The sequence below is a fragment of the Oncorhynchus keta genome, chromosome 34 (assembly GCF_023373465.1).
Source record: "Oncorhynchus keta strain PuntledgeMale-10-30-2019 chromosome 34, Oket_V2, whole genome shotgun sequence".
In the NCBI taxonomy this organism is placed as follows: Eukaryota; Metazoa; Chordata; class Actinopteri; order Salmoniformes; family Salmonidae; genus Oncorhynchus; species Oncorhynchus keta.
This window is the reverse complement of record NC_068454.1, coordinates 71,380,506-71,402,841: the sequence shown is the minus strand read 5'-3', so window position 1 is coordinate 71,402,841 and position 22,336 is coordinate 71,380,506. Positions and strand designations below refer to the sequence as shown.

General features: G+C 44.8%; 1 protein-coding gene across 1 annotated transcript; it reads left to right on the top strand.

Moving 5' to 3' along the window:
- Window positions 1-102: 102 nt before the first annotated feature.
- LOC118367786 (protoporphyrinogen oxidase-like) lies at window positions 103-8,137 on the top strand. Its single transcript, XM_052494624.1, has 13 exons — window positions 103-263; window positions 1,870-1,977; window positions 2,133-2,267; window positions 2,587-2,702; window positions 2,842-2,974; window positions 3,066-3,210; window positions 3,339-3,532; window positions 4,060-4,120; window positions 4,266-4,384; window positions 4,508-4,621; window positions 5,650-5,799; window positions 6,749-6,791; window positions 6,951-8,137. The coding sequence occupies exons 2-13, from the start codon at window positions 1,891-1,893 to the stop codon at window positions 7,082-7,084; spliced, it is 1,431 nt and encodes a 476-aa protein (XP_052350584.1). The 5' UTR covers window positions 103-263; window positions 1,870-1,890; the 3' UTR covers window positions 7,085-8,137.
- Window positions 8,138-22,336: the final 14,199 nt, after the last annotated feature.

The following is a 22,336-nucleotide window of genomic DNA, read 5'->3' as shown; positions in this document are numbered from 1 at the left end:
CGTTATTCAAATGAGTCATTGTATTTATGGACGGTTATGAACTCCACATAGCAATAAAAGAAAGCAGCCATGGTGTAAGTGCTTTCCCATACACTAGATGGCAGCCATACAGAAAACAGAAAGAACAAGCAAAGGATTCCCAGCAAAAAAGACGAAATCGGTGATTGTAATTGGTTGTTCAAAGCAGCGACGAAGTCCTCTGTCATCAACGTTATGTCACGGAGGTTCATATGAGTCGTGACTCCAACTTTAGATCGCAAAAGGTAAATTCTAGACATTTCTACTTTTATTCCAATAAGCATATCGATATGTCTGTTTACCTCTCGTGAAGCTGTGCCTTCCTTTGCAACGTATGCTACACTTTTTCCCAGTTGTGTTGCTTGCTAACCGGCTAACAACGTTTACGTTTATTTTGAATGCATTGGATAACACCTGACAACAGGTGTTGTGAGCGAAGACTCCTTCAAAACAACTAACGTTACTTTGTTGGATTAGATATATTGCCGGTGTATTGTCATTTACAGTAAACCTGCCCACAACCGAATGACTGCCTTTGGCCCCTAGTGTAATTTGGCATCATGCCTTTACACGTTCACTAGCCTTACTTATCAAACTAGATAAATAGCTAGCAAATCAAACTTTGTCACATACGCCGAATACAAGTGTAGACCTTACCGTGAAATGCTTACTTACAAGCCCTTAACCAACAGTGCAGTTCAAGAAGAGTTAAAAAAATATATATATATATTTACCAAATAAGCTAAAGTAAAACATTATTTTAGGAAGTGTTCACAATAAAAAATATAATCTTCAAGCTAGCTGTATTTAGGCTATTGCTGTATCCAGCTACTGCTAGACATATGCTCAACTGTTTCCCCAGTGAAAACTGTCACTGACTGTACAAGAAAGTATTTATTTCAATAGTACATTTCTCTTGTCTCTCTGAGTCTCCAGAAAGCAGATTAAAAGGGACTGTCATTATGTCATCTTATCAGGGGCCACCACCCAGACCCAACCCTCCTTCTCCACTCAGATTAGTGGGAGACATAGGCTACAACTCTCTGTCAGTCATCTGTTTGATGAGTGAGAGACACCGTCATATTGTTTTAGTAACGGGCCCTTGTAGCTAACTAAACTCAACTCCGTGGTGAAGGAAGTTTCTGATTATCTCCACCAATGGAGTTGAGTAGGGACCAGGCTTTGTGGAAGTCAGTCACTGACTACATCGGCCAAAAATTAAAATTATGAAACACTTACCTTGTACCTATGTTTGTCCTCTGTAGTTGGGTGCCTTTGTCCATACTTTTTACCAAAACGTTTGTCAAATACAACCACTGACCATTTCCACATTTTCTATTGTTCAAAGATTGCTCTAAAACGTACATTATCCTGCCTAATCTGAAATTCAATTGGCACATGACATACCATTTTAGAGCAACAGAAAATAGGAATTGTATTTAATGAACATTTTATTAAAAAGTATGGATTTCAGCGAACAGGCACAGAACTACAGAGGACAAACATAGGTACAAGGTAAGTGTTTAACAATGACTTTTTAGAAGTATTGACCTTGAGCGAATCGATGTAGTCATAGCTGAATTCCACAAATCCTTGTCACTGCATCACCCTGTGGGGAAGCTCATCTTCAAAAACACTTCCTCATGGGGTCAAGTAGGCTTGGCCAGGCCACTTGACAGTTACCGGTCTGATAGTGTGCAGCTGTCCTTGTTTCCCCCCTCGTTAACCAAAGCCAAGCTTGGTCCCTTCACCGAAGTTTCTAGTAACATGACTTGGCTTGCTCAGTTGCTCTTAATGCCATTTGTAGGGTACAAAATAGACACTACAGCACTGTTCTGTCCCATTGCACAGAGCTGGGCATCGTAGGGCTAAATGCAGAAGACAGTGGCTGTCCTGGGAGGGGGGATCGGGGGCCTGTCAGCCTGCTTCCACCTCAGCAAGAGCCCCCAGGTCTCCAAGGTAAATATCATTACCACAACTATCTCCACATATGCTACATGCAGGTAGACTACATCTCTACTGTAAGGCCAAACATACTGTAATTAAGCTTTTATTACACTATTATGAGATGCCCACTAGGCCCTGCACAGGTACAACATTCTCTGTCTGTGTAGATAGTGCTGCTGGAGAGGGCTGGACGGTTCGGAGGCTGGCTAAGCTCAACTCGTAGGGAGGATGGAGCTGTGTTTGAACATGGACCCAGAGGGATTCGACCAGCAGGAGCCGTGGGACGAAACACACTCAACATGGTAGGCACTGTGAAGTGTGTGTGAGAGAGTGTGAGAGAGTGTGAGAGAGTGTGAGAGAGTGTGAGAGAGTGTGTGAGAGAGAGAGAGAGAGAGAGAGAGAGAGAGAGAGAGAGAGAGAGAGAGAGAGAGAGAGAGAGAGAGAGAGAGAGAGAGAGAGAGAGAGAGAGAGAGAGAGAGAGAGAGAGAGAGAGAGAGAGAGAGAGAGAGAGAGAGAGAGAGAGAGAGAGAGAGAGAGAGAGAGAGAGAGAGAGAGAGAGAGAGAGAGAGAGAGAGAGAGAGAGAGAGAGAGAAAATATATATAGAAGTCTGTTTTCTACAGGTGGAAGAGTTGGGGCTGGAGAGTGAGGTCCTGCCAGTCACCTATGATCACGTGGCCTCTAAGAACCGTTACCTCTACGTGGGAGGCCAGCTACACAAGATGCCTTCTGGCTTAGGGTAAGGGGGGGGTAAGGATGAGTGATAAAATAGTACCATGTTAGACACAAACAGCTATGTTCATGCATTCACAACATGGTGAAATGAATCAACTGTAGGTAGTCAGTCACCCTCTGTCCCTCTCTGTCTCTCCATCCAGTGGAGTAGTGCGTACAGTCCCTCCGTTCTCTCGTCCTCTGGTCCAGAGCGTACTGAAGGAGATACTGATCAGCAGAGGAAAGGAGGAGGATGAGTCTGTTCATTCCTTCGTGTCGAGAAGGCTGGGCACTGAGGTGTGATGGTGTTAAAAAAAAGACCCTAAATGATGTCCACACAACTTCCACATTAGTTCAGAGTGACAGTATGCTCCTCTTCCCTCTGCAGCTTGCAGACATTGCCATCGACAGCCTGTGCAGGGGAGTGTTTGCAGGGGACTGCAGGAAGCTGAGTGTGCGCTCTTGTCTCCCGCCACTCTACAACGCAGAGAAGGCCAGAGGTTCCATCGTCCTGGGGATGTTGCTGGGCTCAGGTGAGAGAGAGTCCGCCACCACACCGAAGCTACATAGGAATTCTGAGAGTCTAAAAGGTCCCCATAACAGTCCTATTGCTGACCTGTCTAAATGAGTAGATGAATAACAAGTGTGACTGTCACCCCAGGCCCTGAACCAGACGTACCCCCCTCTACTCTGGCCAAGAGGGCCGCTCAGGAGAACTGGGCCCAGTGGTCACTGAAGAGGGGCTTACAGAACCTTCCAGAAGCCCTAGAGGAGAGGATGAAGAATGGGGGACGTGTAGAGGTGCACAAAGACACCCCTGTGATGGGGCTAAGTACGAATGGCACCGGCTGGGAGGTGAGACTGCTAGAGACCTGGGGGTTGGGACACATGTATGTGTACTGCCATTGCACTGGAGTTGTGGTGGTACAGTGGGGCAAAAAAGTATTTAGTCAGCCACCAATTGTGCAAGTTCTCAAACTTAAAAAGATGAGAGAGGCCTGTAATTTTCATCATAGGTACACTTCAACTATGACAGACGAAATGAGGAGCCTCTTAAAGAAGAAGTTACAGGTCTGTGAGAGCCTGAAATCTTGCTTGTTTGTAGGTGACCAAATACTTATTTTCCACCATAATTTGCAAATAAATTCATTAAAAATCCTACAATGTGATTTTTCTGGATTTTTTCCCCTCGTTTTGTCTGTCATAGTTGAAGTGTACCTATGATGAAAATTACAGGCCTCTCATCTTTTTAAGTGGGAGAACTTGCACAATTGGTGGCTGACTAAATACTTTTTTGCCCCACTGTATATGCATTTTTAAGTTGTTTATTAAATTGAGTAAATTAATCAACTGATGTCTGTGGAATTGATTTTTTAACAAAGATTCAACTGGAGGTCGGCACCATCAAAGCTGATCATATCATTTCTGCTCTACCCGCAAAAGGTAAATGAACTTTTACTAAACTTGACCTCTGAACCTACATCTTTTAACTTCAAACATGATTTTAAATTCAGTCCCTGCCGTTCTGCCTGTGGACCTGGAAGCCTGTGTGGTGTTGGTCTTCAGTTGTGAGTGTGTGTTGTTTTAGCTCTGGCCTCAGCACTGCCTTCTGCTGCACAGCCCCTGTCACAGCAGCTACTGGAGATTGCCACAGTGACCGTTGCCGTGGTAAACCTGGAGTACGAGGGTTCCGTCCTGCCTGTCACTGTGAGAACACTCAATGAGAATGAAGCAATTTGTTTTAGAAGATTCTCTGTTATTTTGTATGGGTATGCGTGTGTTTCAGAATGTGTGTGTATCTAATATGAGTGTTGTCTTGTGTGGCCTCAGGGCTTTGGCCACCTGGTGCCATCCTCAGAAGACAGAGGTCTCCTAGGGGTGGTCTATGACTCTGTGCCCTTCCCCCAGCACAACCGCACTGGAGGACACACCACCAGACTAACAGTAAGAGACACACAATATATATGTACTATATTCTCTCTCATACACAAACAATTACATAATGTGTGTGTTATAGGCCTTGCAAGAATACTTCCCTATGTTAATAATGCACAGCATGGCAGGGACCAACCTGGGGCGGCAGCGTAGCCTAGAGCGTTAGAGCGTTGGACTAGTAACTGGAAGGTTGCGAGTTCAAACCCCCGAGCTGACAAGGTACAAATCTGTCGTTCTGCCCCTGAACAGGCAGTTAACCCACTATTCCCAGGCCGTCATTGAAAATAAGAATCTGTTCTTAACTGACTTGCCTGGTTAAATAAAGGTAAAATTAAAAATTAAATTAAAATTCCATGTATAAGCTAAAGTGGAACCCATTAAGATATACAGGATTACGCTCAGCGTAAATGATTCATGCTTTAGACGTGAGGATGACAGATCCCCATGTCCCTTACACAGTCCAGCCCTATCCTCATTTAGGCTTATTGGGTCATGTCACAGGAAGGTTGTGGAGGGAGTTTCTGTTTGGAATACCCTGGTTATACTGTATAACTAACTGCAAATAGCCTCTGGTGCCATGTGACTTGACTTCTACAACATATGTCACTCCATTATTGATGTTCCTCCTCACCTTCTTAAGACATGATTTGTTTACTGGGCAGCCTGTTTCTCTAGACACATCAGTTTATGCAAACAGACAAGCTGCTGGCCAAGGCAAATATGGTGCAGCCATCCGTGGGACTTCAACTCAGTAGCCCTGAACAAGGCTGTTGTTGGAATGTAGTTCCATTTCTTCACTGATGGTCTTATAGGTCCTTTAGGACAAAGGATGTTTTATGATTCATTTATTATTAAGCTGGCTGGCAGGCAGACAGACAGTTTTCTAAATCAGGGTTTCCCAAACCCAGTCCTGGGGCCTCCCCTGGGTGTATGCTTTAGTTTTTACCCTAGCAGTACACAGCTGATTAAAATAACCAACTAATCATGAAGCTTTGATGATTTTAATCCGCTGTGTGTGTACTGTCTGTGTTCCCAAGGTGATGATGGGCGGGGCCTGGTTCCAGGAAGTGTTTGGGAATCCAGAGAAAGTGACTGAGCAGCTCCTCCTGGATAGGGCTACCCAGGCCGTGACATCACACCTGGGTGTTACCACACCACCTATCTGGAGCATCGTTGCATTACTCAAGGTAAGGTGTGTGTGTGTTTCAAGAGACTTGAATCAAAGGCCTCTTCTTGTTCAATTTCATTCATTAACCACTGTGTCACCAGAGGTCCTCATTGGGCCCTGGATTCAGTTAGTATTCGAACCAACCACCGATGTATTCAGTTGAGCTCCACTATGTCATAACTTAGCCCTGTGCCAGGGGAGCAAGACTGGAGCAAACAGATCAACAAGCCTGTTGATGATCACCATCTCACCAGATAGATGGCTCCTCTCTGTTTCTGTATTGGTCTTTCTCCCTCTTTCCTTCTATGGAACTAGATAGGCAGGATGGTGAGAGGGACTGGGATGTTAGATCCTCTTCCCCTACTCCTACACACACATCTTCACAGACACGCACTACCCCAAGTCAGCTACATCAGTATTCATAGTGCTGTGTCTCCCTGGTTCTAGCTCAAATCCTGATGTTTCCCTTGTACCAAGTCATTCCCCCTGTTGTATGCTCAGATGGTCTTGTCATTTATTTAATCAGCACCAACAAATCCTTTTCCATTTGTGTTATCTCTCTGCGCTCCCATGTCAACCAACAACCAAGCAGCAGAGATAGCAGGAAGTTTTGAGCAAGACAAAGAGTTGAACTTGAATGGTATGGTCTGTATAGATAGACGACGCGATAATCACTTCCGAACTGACACTGTAGAGGAACAAATGTCCTATTTTTTAAAATTTGTTGACAGGATGGATTCATCTTTCACTGCTATCTTCCATAAATGTGATCTGAGTGCCTGCTTTCCTGTCCAGTCACTCTTAGTTTTAACGTCCTCCACCATTTGTCGTCTGGTTCCAGGTCTGTATGTGCTTAGCCAACTCCTTGGCATTACGATGATAGTTAAGCGACGGCTTTAGCTCATACAGGTCTGGGATCAGGACAGCTAATATAATTGTTGTCTTAATATGTAATTTATCTTCTCTAGGACTGCATTCCTCAATATTACCTTGGACATTGGAAACGACTTGGTAAGATGAGGACAGTCTTCATTTAATAGATTTGACTTTTGCTTTTGTGCTGGGTATCTCTGATCTCTGTGCCCTGTATCGAAAAATAGGTTTCGTTTTTTTAATATACCTATCTACTGTGAATATCTGTTGATTTGGGCTTGGTTTTTCTATCAACAGAAAATATGAGACAGTACATCAGAGACCACAATCTACCCCTTAGTCTGGCTGGGTCCTCTTATGATGGCGTCTCGGTCAATGATGTCATCTTCAGTGGACGGATGGCAGCAGAGGGCCTTGTGGGAAAAGTCTAACCAGACGTTCAGGTTCCAACCATGGATATAAGCTTATATTGTTAAGAGATCTTGTTTTTTTTCCCCAATCGCATTGCGTTCTACATTTAGTTTTGCTTTTACACAACTGTATCACAACCGCCCATGATTGGGAGTCCCATAGGGCGGCGCACAATTGGCCCAGCGTCGTCCGGGTTTGGCCGTCATTGTAAATAAGAATTTGTTCTTAACTGACTTGCCTAGTTAAATAAAAATACTAATAAAATGTACACACAACTTACTAGTCACCCTCTGCATTTAAGCCCTCTGCAAAGGGATGTCATTTTCACGCAATATCCTTGATTTATAAGCAGCATATTTATGAAGTTTTCCATTTCTTTCTCATTTCGACAAAGTACAGCTTGAACCTCGAGATGATTCTATCAGAAACAATACTCTGTCTGAGACATCACCACTAGCCTGGAAATCACAGGTAACCCACAGAACAGTTCTCGTTCTAATAAAATATTGTTTTTGAAATAAAGGGCTGAATGAAGTCATATGTAGTCACTACGTAAAAGGGAACCACAATCTGAACTGTTTTAGGGTGATCTGTCCCCATAAGCTTACTTCAAGGATTTAATTTTCAGAATGTAGAGGTAACATTTTAAATTCAGGATGAGATTTCATCTTTTAGTTATGGTGCCTTTTTGCTAACAGAAATCACCGCCCCTTCATGAATGTACAGGCATATTTGATGTGGGAGACATGTAAATGATGTGATAATCAGTGGTGTGTATATCCCTACTCTAACTGTACTTTGCAGCCATCTATTTTTTACCCTATCCTCTCTGAATATAGCAGACAAAAATCTATTATTAATATTATGGTAAAGTATGTGCGCTGATGTTTCATCACCGTGGTAACAGAACCACACACACTGATGTGGTGATCTCGATAATGGAAACTTTTAATTTATAGAGTGCATGTACAGTGGCAAGTGGATGGCTTGATAATGTATTTTTATACACATTTGTTAAATGAAACTTTATTATTTGGAGAATGTTGCAGAGCAATAAATATGATGCTTTATCATCTTGTTGTCTATGTCATGGACTGTCTTAGTGAAGGTCAAAGTGTTTGTTAAAAAAAAGATCTTTTTTTGACTTGCTTCAGGTCCTTTTCAACTGACATTGAATACCAATATATTTTACTGCCCATAGCCAGAGTCAGAGGAATGATCCTGCAGAGAAACAGCTTTACAACAGTGAGCTGATGACAGATTTAGGCCACAAGTCAATTCCCTCTGTGATCTACTTCACAGGATTAAATAAGAAAGCAACTTGAGGCCTTGAATGTCAGTCGCATAAACGAGAGAGCAAGCAGGAGAGAGAGAGAGCTTTTCTCACTGCTGCCTCTCCTTAAAGCTATCTTACGGACAGTTTAGGCGCCACATGTATGGCGAGTCGAAATTAAGAGCTTTGCTTGACATACCAATTGGTTTTATACAACCGCTCTCAACACCCAAAAAAAGCCGGGCTCCGAATTGGAAAATAATTTCGGAAACTCTGGCGTCTTTCTAGAACTCCCGACATTCCGACCCGAAGATAACAAACGTCATGATTTGACCTCGTTTTTTAAATTGAGTTCTGACCTTTCGATCTTTCTCACCAAGGCCAATCACATCGCACCGAATGTGGATCTAGCGTTCGTCTGCCGATCGTAGAGCGCGCTGTAGACGTCTGAATGCTGACATTTTTCACGCGATTCTATGTATAAAAATCAGTGCTCAAATTACATTCGGAGGTGCTAAGTACTTTCGGCCAGCAAACGCTATTGGTGTGTCGAGGCTGATGCCCCAATGAATCAGTATTTATTGTACTCAAGTCATTATTCTTCCAATTCTACTTTGTTGAACAACAATGATATATGAGTGTTCTTCCTGTAGCAGTAATAATGCATTTGAATAATGCCATTTAAATTATTGTATTTGATGATTATTGATAATTGAGTGATGGAAGGCCTTTGCTGCTATAACAGCCAAACTCTTCTGGGAAGGCTTTCCACAAGATGTTGAAATATGGCTGCGGGGACTTGATTCCATTCATCCACAAGAGCATTAGTGAGGTCGGGTACTGCTGTTGGGCGATTATGCTTGGCTCGCAGTTGGCGTTCCAATTCATCCCAAAGGTGTTCGATGAAGTAAAGGTCAGGGCTCTGTGCAGGTCAGTCAAGTTCTTCCTCACCGATCATGACAAACCATTTCCATTTGGACCTCGCTCTGGGCATGAGGGCATTGTCATGCAACACAATTGGAACCACAGAATCGTCTAGAATGTCATTGTATGCTGTAGCGTTAATATTTCTCTTCACTGGAATTAAGGGGCCTAGCCCGAACTGTGAAAAACAGCCCCAGACCATTATTCCTCCTCCAACAAACTTTACAGTTGGTTTGAAACTCGATAGTGAGTGTTGCAACCAAGGACACGATTTTTACGAGCTTCAGCACTCGGGGGTCCCGTTCTGTGAGCTTGTGTAGCTTACCACTTTGCAGCTGAGATGACGTTGCACCTAGACGTTTCCACTTCACAAGAACAGCATTTACAGTTGACAGGGGCAGCTCGAGTAGGGCAGAAATTTGATGAACTGACTTGTTAGAAAGGTGGCATCCTGTTGTATGACGGTGCCACGTTGAAAGTCACAGCTCTTCAGTAAGGTCATTCTTCTGCCAGTGTTTGTCTATGGAGATCGCATGGCTTTGTGCTCAATTTTATACACCTGTCATACCCAAATATACTCATTTGAAGGGGTGTCCACATACTCCCTAACCAGAAACCGTGGATTGATGGCAGCATTCGCGTGAAACTGAAAGCGCGAACCACTGCTTTTAATCAGGGCAAGGTGTCTGGTAACATGACCGAATACAAACAGTGCAGCTATTCCCTCCGCAAGGCTATCAAACAAGCTAAGCGTCAGTACAGAGACAAAGTAGAATCTCAATTCAACGGCTCAGACACAAGAGGCATGTGGCAGGGTCTACAGTCAATCACGGACTACAGGAAGAAATCCAGCCCCGTCACGGACCAGGATGTCTTGCTCCCAGGCAGACTAAATAACTTTTTTGCCCGCTTCGAGGACAATACAGTGCCACTGACACGGCCTGCAACGGAAACGTGCGGTCTCTCCTTCAATGCAGCCGAGGTGAGTAAGACATTTAAACGTGTTAACCCTCGCACGGCTGCAGGCCCAGACGGCATCCCCAGCCGCGCCCTCAGAGCATGCGCAGACCAGCTGGCTGGTGTTTTTACGGACATATTCAATCAATCCCTATCCCAGTCTGTTGTTCCCACATCCTTCAAGAGGGCCACCATTGTTCCTGTTCCCAAGAAAGCTAAGGTAACTGAGCTAAACGACTACCGCCCCGTAGCACTCACTTCCGTCATCATGAAGTGCTTTGAGAGACTAGTCAAGGACCATATCACCTCCACCCTACCTGACACCCTAGACCCACTCCAATTTGCTTACCGCCCAAATAGGTCCACAGACGATGCAATCTCAACCACACTGCACACTGCCCTAACCCATCTGGACAAGAGGAATACCTATGTGAGAATGCTGTTCATCGACTACAGCTCGGCATTCAACACCATAGTACCCTCCAAGCTCGTCATGAAGCTCGAGACCCTGGGTCTCGACCCCGCCCTGTGCAACTGGATACTGGACTTCCTGACGGGCCGCCCCCTGGTGGTGAGGGTAGGCAACAACATCTCCCCGCTGATCCTCAACACTGGGGCCCCACAAGGGTGCGTTCTGAACCCTCTCCTGTACTCCCTGTTCACCCACGCCTGCGTGGCCACGCACGCCTCCAACTCAATCATCAAGTTTGCGGACGACACAACAGTGGTAGGCTTGATTACCAACAACGACGAGACGGCCTACAGGGAGGAGGTGAGGGTCCTCGGAGTGTGGTGTCAGGAAAATAACCTCACACTCAACGTCAACAAAACTAAGGAGATGATTGTGGACTTCAGGAAACAGCAGAGGGAACACCTCCCTATCCACATCGATGGAACAGTAGTGGAGAGGGTAGAAAGTTTTCAGTTCCTCGGCATACACATCACAGACAAACTGAATTGGTCCACTCACACAGACAGCATCATGAAGAAGGCGCAGCAGCGCCTCTTCAACCTCAGGAGGCTGAAGAAATTCAGCTTGTCACCAAAAGCACTCACAAACTTCTACAGATGCACAATCGAGAGCATCCTGGCGGGCTATATCACCGCCTGGTACGGCAACTGCTCCGCCCTCAACCGTAAGGCTCTCCAGAGGGTAGTGAGGTCTGCACAACGCATCACCGGGGGCAATCTACCTGCCCTCCAGTACACCTACACCACCCGATGTTACAGGAAGGCCATAAAGATCATCAAGGACAACAACCACCCGAGCCACTGCCTGTTCACCCCGCTATCATCCAGAAGGCGAGGTCAGTACAGGTGCATCAAAGCTGGGACCGAGAGACTGAAAAACAGCTTCTATCTCAAGGCCATCAGACTGTTAAACAGCCACCACTAACATTGGGTGGCTGCTGCCAACACACTGACTCAACTCCTAGCCACTTTAATAATGGTAATTGATGGGAAATTATGTAAAATATATCACTAGCCACTTTAAACAATGCTACCTAATATAATGTTTACATACCCTACATTATTCATCTCATATGCATACGTATATACTGTACTCTATATCATCGACTGCATCCTTATGTAATACATGTATCACTAGCCACTTTAACTATGCCACTTTGTTTACATACCCATCTCATATGTATATACTGTACTCGACACCATCTACTGTATCTTGCCTATGCTGCTCTGTACCATCACTCATTCATATATCCTTATGTACATATTCTTTATCCCCTTACACTTGTGTGTATAAGACAGTAGTTTTGGAATTGTTAGTTAGATTACTTGTTGGTTATTACTGCATTGTCGGAACTAGAAGCACAAGCATTTCGCTACACTCGCATTAACATCTGCTAACCATGTATATGTGACAAATAAAATTTGATTTGATTTGATATATACAGTTGAAGTCAGAAGATTACATACACTGTAGCCAAATAGATTTAAACTCATTTTTTCACAATTCCTGACATCTAATCCTAGTACAAATTCCCTGTCTTAGGTCAGTAAGGATCACCACTTTATTTTAAGAATGTGAAATGTCAGAATAATAGTAGAGAATTATTTATTTCAGCTTTTATTTATTTCAACACATTCCCAGTGGATCAGAATACTCAATTATTATTTTGTAGCATTGCCTTTAAATTGTTTAACTTGGGTGAAATGTTTCTGGTAGCCTTCCACAAGCTTCCCACAATAAGTTGTGTGAATTTTGTCCCATTCCTCCTGACAGAGCTGGTGTAACTGAGTCAGGTTTGTAGGCCTTCTTGCTTGCACACACTTTTTCAGTTCTGCCCACATATTTTCTATAGGATTGAGGTCAGGGCTTTGTGATGTCCACTCCAATACCTTGACTTTGTTGTCCTTAAGCCATTTTGCCACAACTTTGGAAGTATGCTTGGGGTCATTGTCCATTTGGAAGACCCATTTGCGACCAGACTTTAACTTCCTGACTGATGTCTTGAGATGTTGCTTCAATATATCCATATAATTTTCCACCCTCATGATGCCATCTATTTTGTAAAGTGCACCAGTCCCTCCAGCAGAAAAGCACACCCACAACATGATGCTGAAAACCTCCGTGCTTCATGGTTGGGATGATGTTCTTCGACTTGCAAGCCTCCCCCTTTTTCCTCCAAACATAACGATGGTCATTATGGCCAATCAGTTCTATTTTTGTTTCATCAGACCAGAGGACATTTCTCCAAAAAGTACGATCTTTGTCCCCATGTGCAGTTGCAAACCATAGTCTGTTTTTTTTTTATGGCGGTTTTGGAACAGTGGCTTCTTCCTTGCTAAGCGGCCTTTCAGGTTATGTCAATATAGGACTCGTTTTACTGTGGCTATAGATACTTTTGTACCTTTTTCCTCCAGCATCTTCACAAGGTCCTTTGTTGTTGTTCGGGCATTGATTTGCAGTTTTCGCACCAAAGTACGTTCATCTCGAGGAGACAGAACGCGTCTTCTTCCTGAGCGGTATGGCGGCTGTGTGGTCCCATGGTGTTTATACTTGCGTGCTATTGTTTGTACAGATGAACGTGGTACCTTCAGGTATTTGGAAATTGCTCCTAAGGATGAACCAGATTTGTGGAGGTCTACAAAGAAAATTCTGAGGTCTTGGCTGTTCCTATGATGTCAAGCAAAGAGGCAGTGAGTTTGAAGGTAGGCCTTGAAATACATCCACAGGTACACCTCAAATTGACTCAAATTATGTCAATTAACCTATCAGAAGCTTCTAAAGCCATGACATCATTTTCTGGAATTTTCCAAGCTTTTTAAAGGCAGTCAACTTCGTGTGTTTAAACTTTTGACCCACAGGAATTGTGATACAGTGAATTATAAGTTAAATAATCTGTCTGTAAACAATTGTTGGAAAATTTACTTGTGACATGCACAAAGCAGATGTACTAATCGACTTGCCAAAACTTTAGTTTGTTAACAAGAAATTTGTGGAGTGGTTGAAAAACAAGACAAGTTTTAATGACTCCAGTTCAGTGACACAATTTTCCAGTTCAATAATTCCTGCTTGTTTATCATCCCCGGGGCCCTGGCTTCTGAATGAAAACAGACAAGCATATTGCCACAGACAATTCACTGTTGGAATGTGACATGGCGGCGGGGTAGAACATGGAACGGCATGAAAGGTGCCCTAGAATTGTTGTTGAATCGTTTCATGTTTGACGGCTTCAAATTCCATCAGGACCGTTTGGCGGACCGATCGTCCTCTCTTGGATTCCAGACACAACCTGCTTAACTAGCCTACTGCTTCTGGCATCTACTGTATGGAGAGCAGTGACAGATGCCGCTGCTGTTGAAAACTTTTGAATGGTTCTGGACACTGGCTTCCTCCACAGCAGATGGCCCTCATCTCGAAGAGGAGGAGAGAAGTTATTGTGCTTCTATTTGATTAAAAAATCTATTGAGGAGGAAGTCAAATCAAATTTTATTTGTCACATACACATGGTTAGCAGATGTTAATGCGAGTGTCGCGAAATGTTTGTGCTTCTAGTTCCGACAATGCAGTAATAACCAACAAGTAATCTAGCTAACAATTCCAAAACTACTACCTCATAGACACAAGTGTAAGGGGATAAAAAATATGTACATAAAGATACATGAATGAGTGATGGTACAGAGCGGCATGGGCAAGATACAGTAGATGGTATTGAGTGCAGTATATACATATGAGATGAGATGAATAATGTAGGGTATGTAAACATTATATTAGGTAGCATTGTTTAAAGTGGCTAGTGATATATTTTACATAATTTCCCATCAATTACCATTATTAAAGTGGTAGGAGTTGAGTCAGTGTGTTGGCAGCAGCCACTCAATGTAAGTGGTGGCTGTTTAACAGTCTGATGGCCTTGAGATAGAAGCTGTTTTTCAGTCTCTCGGTCCCAGCTTTGATGCACCTGTACTGACCTCGCCTTCTGGATGATAGCGGGGTGAACAGGCAGTGGCTCGGGTGGTTGTTGTCCTTGATGATCTTTATGACCTTCCTGTGACATCGGGTGGTGTAGGTGTCCTGGAGGGCAGGTAGTTTGCCCCCGGTGATGCGTTGTGCAGACCTCACTACCCTCTGGAGAGCCTTACGGTTGTGGGCGGAGCAGTTGCCGTACCAGGCGGTGATACAGCCCGCCAGGATGCTCTCGATTGTGCATCTGTAGAAGTTTGTGAGTGCTTTTGGTGACAAGCCGAATTTCTTCAGCCTCCTGAGGTTGAAGAGGCGCTGCTGCGCCTTCTTCACGATGCTGTCTGTGTGGGTGGACCAATTCAGTTTGTCTGTGATGTGTACGCCGAGGAAGTTAACTTACTACCCTCTCCACTACTGTTCCATCGATGTGGATAGGGGGGTGTTCCCTCTGCTGTTTCCTGAAGTCCACAATCATCTCCTTAGTTGCGTTGATGTTGAATGTGAGGTTATTTTCCTGACACCACACTCCAAGGGCCCTCACCTCCTCCCTGTAGGCCGTCTCGTCGTTGTTGGTAATCAAGCCTACCACTGTTGTGTCGTCCGCAAACTTGATGATTGAGTTGGAGGCGTGCGTGGCCACGCAGTCGTGGGTGGACAGGGAGTACAGGAGAGGGCTCAGAACGCACCCTTGTGGGGCCCCAGTGTTGAGGATCAGCGGCGTGGAGATGTTGTTGCCTACCCTCACCACCTGGGGGCGGCCCGTCAGGAAGTCCAGTACCCAGTTGCACAGGGCGGGGTCGAGACCCAGGGTCTCGAGCTTGATGACGAGCTTGGAGGGCACTATGGTGTTAAATGCCGAGCTGTAGTCGATGAACAGCTTTCTCACGTAGGTATTCCTCTTGTCCAGATGGGTTAGGGCAGTGTGGTTGAGATTGCATTGTCTGTGGACCTATTTGGGCGGTAAGCAAATTGGAGTGGGTATAGGGTGTCAGGTAGAGTGGAGGTGATATGGTCCTTGACTAGTCTCTCAAAGCACTTCATGATGACGGAAGTGAGTGCTACGGGGCGGTAGTCGTTTAGCTCAGTTACCTTAGCTTTCTTGGGAACAGGAACAATGGTGGCCCTCTTGAAGCATGTGGGAACAACAGACTGGGATAGGGATTGATTGAATATGTCCGTAAAAACACCAGCCAGCTGGTCTGCGCATGCTCTGAGGGCGCGGCTGGGGATGCCGTCTGGGCCTGCAGCCTTGCGAGGGTTGACACGTTTCAATGTTTTCCTCATGTCGGCTGCAGTGAAGGAGAGTCTGCATGTTTTAGTTGCGGGCCATGTCAGTGGCACTGTGTTGTCCTCAAAGTGGGCAAAAAAGTTATTTAGTCTGCCTGGGAGCAAGACATCCTGGTCCGTGACGGGGCTGGTTTTCTTTTTGTAATCCGTGATTGACTGTAGACCCTGCCAAATACCTCTTGTGTCTGAGCCGTTGAATTGAGATTCTACTTTGTCTCTATACTGATGCTTAGCTTGTTTGATTTCCTTGCGGAGGGAATAGTTACACTGTTTGTATTCGGTCATGTTTCCAGTCACCTTGCCCTGATTAAAAGCAGTTGTTTGCGCTTTCAGTTTCACACGAATGCTGCCATCAATCCACGGTTTCTGGTTTGGGAATGTTTTAATCGTTAATCAGCGTATTCGTCAATGTTGTTGTCTGACGCAATACGAAACATATCCCAGTCCACGTGATGGAAGCAGTCTTGGAGTGTGGAATCAGATTGGTCGGACCAGCGTTGAACAGACCTCAGCGCGGGAGCTTCTTGTTTTAGTTTCTGTCTGTAGGCAGGGATCAACAAAATGGAGTCGTGGTCAGCTTTTCCGAAAGGAGAGTGGGGCAGGGCCTTATATGCGTCGCGGAAGTTAGAATAGCAATGATCCAAGGTTTTTCCAGCCCTGGTTGCGCAATCGATATGCTGATCAAATTTAGGGAGTCTTGTTTTCAGATTAGCCTTGTTAAAATCCCCAGCTACAATGAATGCAGCCTCCGGATATATGGATTCCAGTTTGCAAAGAGTCAAATAAAGTTCGTTCAGAGCCAACGATGTGTCTGCTTGGGGGGGAATATACACGGCTGTGATTACGTGATGCGTGGAGAAACCAGCTGGCTGCACCGACTCCGATAGCGTCTCTCCAGTGAGCCATGTTTCCGTGAAGCAAAGAACGTTACAGTCTCTGATGTCCCTCTGGAATGATACCCTTGCTCGGATTTCATCAACCTTGTTGTCAAGAGACTGGACATTGGCGAGAAGAATGCTAGGGAGTGGTGCACGATGTGCCCGTCTCCGGAGTCTGACCAGAAGACCGCTCCGTTTCCCCCTTTTACGAAGTCGTTTTTTTTGGGTCGCTGGCTGGGATCCATTCCGTTGTCCTGGGTGAAAGGCAGAACACAGGATCCGTTTCGCGAAAGTCATATTCTTGGTCGTACTGATGGTGAGTTGACGCTGCTCTTATGTTCAGTAGTTGTTCTCGACTGTATGTAATGAAACCTAAGATGACCTGGGGTATCAATGTAAGAAATAACACGTAAAAAAACAAAAAACTGCATAGTTTCCTAGGAACGCGAAGCGAGGCGGCCATCTCTCTCGGCGCCAGAAGTCAGGAAGACAATGAGATTTTTCCATCTATCTGCTGTATTTCTCTCCAAGAATAGACTGAAGGTAATTTCCTCGCTTTCTGTTCCCTGTGCATAAGTCTTAGGGCAGTGTGTCAGCATTTAAAATTATGTAGGCTATGAATATTTAAAATTATGTAGGCCATCAAGAAAGTAAGATTTCATTTTAGATTTGGGAAGAAAGTTCAAAGTTGGTGGCTTGATTTTTGTAGCCAGTGTTTGTCATAAGTTTCTACTCTTTCTTTACTCTTTCTCCCTCTGACCCCTCTTCTTCCTCCTCCTCTCCTTTTGAGTGCTCTGTAATTCACACGTTGGTGGAGTAGCGGGAAGCCAAGAGGGGAGAAGACTGAGAAACAGGGATAATTCTCTCCCCAGCACCCTCCTCTTAAAAAACCCTCCTCCACCCAAAACGATTGTTTGGTATTTGTTTCATTAGTCCATGGTTGACATAGTCCCAAAATGTTTTGTTTGTCAGCAATCAAGTTTTCAAGATATGTAACTATCAAAATACGGGGACAATTTCTGTATTTTGAAAGTTACATATCTTGAACACTTGATTGCTGACAAGCAAAAACATTTTGGGACTACACTCTTAAAAGAAAAGGTGCTATCTAGAACCTAAAAGTGTTCTTGGGCTGTCCCCATAGGAGAACCATTTGAACAACTATTTTTTTGGTTCCAGGTAGAACCCTTTACATGGAACCCAGAAGAGTTCTACCTGGAACCAAAAAGGGTTCTCATATTGGACAGCTGAAGGACCATTTTGGAACCCTTCTTTTTAAGAATATATGTCTCTCACCGTTGCCACCTGCTATAGACCACCCTCTGCCCCCAGCTGTGCTCTGGATACCATATGTGAACTGATTGCCCCCCATCTATCTTCAGAGCTCGTGCTGCTAGGTGACCTGAACTGTGACATGCTTAACACCCCGGCCATCCTACAATCTAAGCTTGATGCCCTCAATCTCACACAAATTATCAATGAACCTACCACGTACAACCCCAAAGCCGTAAACAAGGGCACCCTCATAGATATCATCCTAACCAACTTGCCCTCTGAATACACCTCTGCTGTTTTCAACCAAGATCTCAGTGATCATTGCCTGCATCCGTAATGGGTCAGCAGTCAAACGACCTCCACTCATCACTATGAAACGCTCCCTGAAACACTTCAGCGAGCAGGCCTTTCTAATCGACCTGGCCTGGGTATCCTGGAATGATATTGACCTCATCCCGTCAGTAGAGGATGCCTGGTTATTATTTAAAAGTGCCTTCCTCACCATCTTAAATAAACATGCCTCATTCAAAAAATGTAAAACCAGGAACCAATATAGCCCTTGGTTCTCTCCAGACCTGACTGCCCTTTCCCAACACAAAAACATCCTGTGGCGTTCTGCATTAGCATCGAACAGCCCCAGTGAAATTCAACTTTTCAGGGAAGTTAGAAACCAATATACACAGGCAGTTAGAAAAGCCAAGGCTAGCTTTTTCAAGAAGAAATTTGCTTCCTGCAACACAAACTCAAAAAAGTTCTGGGACACTGTAAAGTCCATGGGGAATAAGAGCACCTCCTCCCAGCTGCACACTGCACTGAGGATAGGAAACTCTGTCACCACCAATAAATCCACTATAATTGAGAATTTCAATAAGCATTTTTCTACGGCTGGCCATGCTTTCCACCTGGCTACCCCTACCCCGGTCAACAGCACTGCACCCCCCACAGCAACTCGCCCAATCCTTCCCCATTTCTCCTTCTCCCAAATCCAGTGAGCTGATGTTCTGAAAGAGCTGCAAAATCTGGACCCCTACAAATCAGCCGGGCTAAACAAACTGGACCCTTTCTAAAATTATCTGCCGAAATTGTTGCAACCCCTATTGCTAGCCTGTTCAACCTCTCTTTCGTGTCATCTGAGATTCCCAAAGATTGGAAAGCAGTTGCGGTCATCCCCCTCTTCAAAGGGGGGGACACTCTTGACCCAAACTGCTACAGACCGATATCTAACCTACCCTGCCTTTCTAAGGTCTTCGAAAGCCAAGTTAACAAACAGATCACCAACCATTTCGAATCCTACCGTACCTTCTCCGCTATGCAATCTGGTTTCAGAGCTGGTCATGGGTGCACCTCAGCCACTCTCAAGGTACTAAATGATATCTTAACCGCCATCGATAAGAAACAATAGTGTACAACCGTATTCATTGACCTGGCCAAGGCTTTCGACTCTGTCAATTACCACATCCTCATCGGTAGACTAAACAGCCTTGGTTTCTCAAATGATTGCCTCACCTGGTTCACCAACTACTTCTCAGATTGAGTTCAGTGTGTCAAATCAGAGGGCCTGTTGTCCGAGCCTCTGGCAGTCTCTATGGGGGTAATCTAGAAGAAAAAGAAACGCACACCTATTTAGGCAAGGTGCTGGCTAGCGGAGTAGAAAACTTGAAAATGAAAGAGCACCGCACACAAATTTAATTACCAAGGTTCCGACAGCCAAGCTGCCACAGGGTTCAATTCTTGGGCCGACTCTCTTCTCTGTATACATCAATGATGTCGCTCATGCTGCTGGTGAGTCTCTGATCCACCTACGCAGACGACACCATTCTGTATACTTCTGGCCCTTCTTTGGACACTGTTAACAACTCTCCAGGCAAGCTTCCATGCCATACAACTCTCCTTCTGTGGCCTCCAATTGCTCTTAAAGACAAGTAAAACTAAATGCATGCTCTTCAATCGATCGCTGCCTGCACCTGCCCGGCCGTCCAGCATTACTACTCTGGACGGTTCTGACTTAAAATATGTGGACAACTACAAACACCTAGGTGCCTGGTTAGACTGTAAACTCTCCTTCCAGACTCACATAAAACATCTCCAACCCAAGTTAAATCTAGAATTGGCTTCCTATTTCGTAACAAGGCATCCTTCACTCATACCCTTGTAAAACTGACCATCTTTCCGATCCTCGACTTCGGCAATGTCATTTACAAAATCGCCTCCAACACCCTACTCAACAAATTGGATCTAGTCTATCACAGTGCCATCTGTTTTGTCACCAAAGCCCCATATACTACCCACCACTGCGACCTGTACGCTCTCGTTGGCTGGCCCTCGCTTCATACTCGTCGCCAAACCCACTGGCTCCAGGTCATCTACAAGACCCTGCTAGGTAAAGTCCCGCCTTATCTCTGCTCGTTGGTCACCATAGCAGCACCCACCCGTAGCACGAGTTCCAGCAGGTTTATCTCACGTGTCACCCCCAATGCCAATTCCTACTTTTGGAGCAGACACCGTCTATGTAAATCAACAGCCTCTTCAATGTTTGTCCTCCCTCATCTGAATGGTTGTACTGAAATGAGAATACTTGAAAGGTTATACTTTATTAGTTGATTTCATCTTCAGACACTCTGCACAAGTTTTATGTCAACTTAATTGGTTGTTTTGCCTCCCTTTGAAGCGTTTTGTTTTCCATTATCACAATCTGGTGGTTAGGCGTTTTCTTTCGCCTCGAGGGGTTAACTGTTGTTTTTTTTACAGACGTTTTCAATACATTGAAGTGAAGCACCTGTTAATTAATTAGGCGCTAACCCTCTATCTTCAGAGGCGTTGGCTAAATGAGCAAAATGTAATGGTCTACTGTCTCTCCTCTGTGACTGTCAATCAAATATGTATCCTTTCACTTTGCCTGACTATATTCCCTTACTGTATCTCAATGAGAGGGATTTATACTGTATGTTTACTATTTCTTTACTAAAGCCTGTTGTAACACATTCCGCATGATGAGAGAATCATTGAGGTTCAAGATGATTGTCATCACGCTGTTAATTCTGACTCCCCACGTGAAGGTGAACATTTGACATTTACTGCCTTTATCCAAAATGAGTTTTCCTTCCCTTTTATTTAGAATACAAATATTGATAGCAGTTGGCCAATGTTGTCGACCTCCAGGTTATTGCGCTCGAGTTGATATCATTATGAAGTCTGCGTAGGTGATTGATAGCTGGTGTATTTGCACTGTGTTCCTATGAAAGTCAAACGTCATAAAACAGTCCTCAGGTGTTGTGCACTTAAGATTATCTGAGTACTACAGTAATTATGGGTGCAAAAATATTTTCAGGGTTATACACTGCTCAAAAAATAAAGGGAACACTTAAACAACACAATGTAACTCTAAGTCAATCACACTTCTGTGAAATCAAACTATCCACTTAGGAAGCAACACTGATTGACAATACATTTCACATGCTGTTGTGCAAATGGAATAGACAACATTTGGAAAGTATAGGCAATTAGCAAGACACCCCCAATAAAGGAGTGGTTCTGCAGGTGATAACCACAGACAACTTCTCAGTTCCTATGCTTCCTGGCTGATGTTTTGTCACTTTTGAATGCTGGCGGTGCTTTCACTCTAGTGGTAGCATGAGACGGAGTCTACAACCCACACAAGTGGCTCAGGTAGTGCAGCTCATCCAGGATGGCACATCAATGCGAGCTGTGGCAAGAAGGTTTGCTGTGTCTTTCAGCGTAGTGTCCAGAGCATGGAGGCGCTACCAGGAGACAGGCTAGTACATCAGGAGATATGGAGGATGCCGTGGAGAACGTTCTGCTGCCTGCAACATCCTCCAGCATGACCGGTTTGGCGGTGGGTCAGTCATTATGTGGGGTGGAATTTCTTTGGGGGGCCGCACAGCCCTCCATGTGCTTGCCAGAGGTAGCCTGACTGCCATTAGGTACCGAGATGAGATCCTCAGACCCCTCGTGAGACCATTTGCTGGTGCGGTTGGCCCTGGGTTCCTCCTAATGCAAGACAATGCTAAACCTCATGTGGCTGGAGTGTGTCAGCAGTTCCTGCAAGAGGAAGGCATTGATGCTATGGACTGGCCCGCCCGTTCCCCAGACCTGAATCCAATTGAGCACATCATGTCTCGCTCCATCCACCACAGACTGTCCAGGAGTTGGCGGATGCTTTAGTCCAGGTCTTTAGTCCAGGTCTGGGAGGAGATCCCTCAGGAGACCATCCCCCACCTCATCAGGAGTA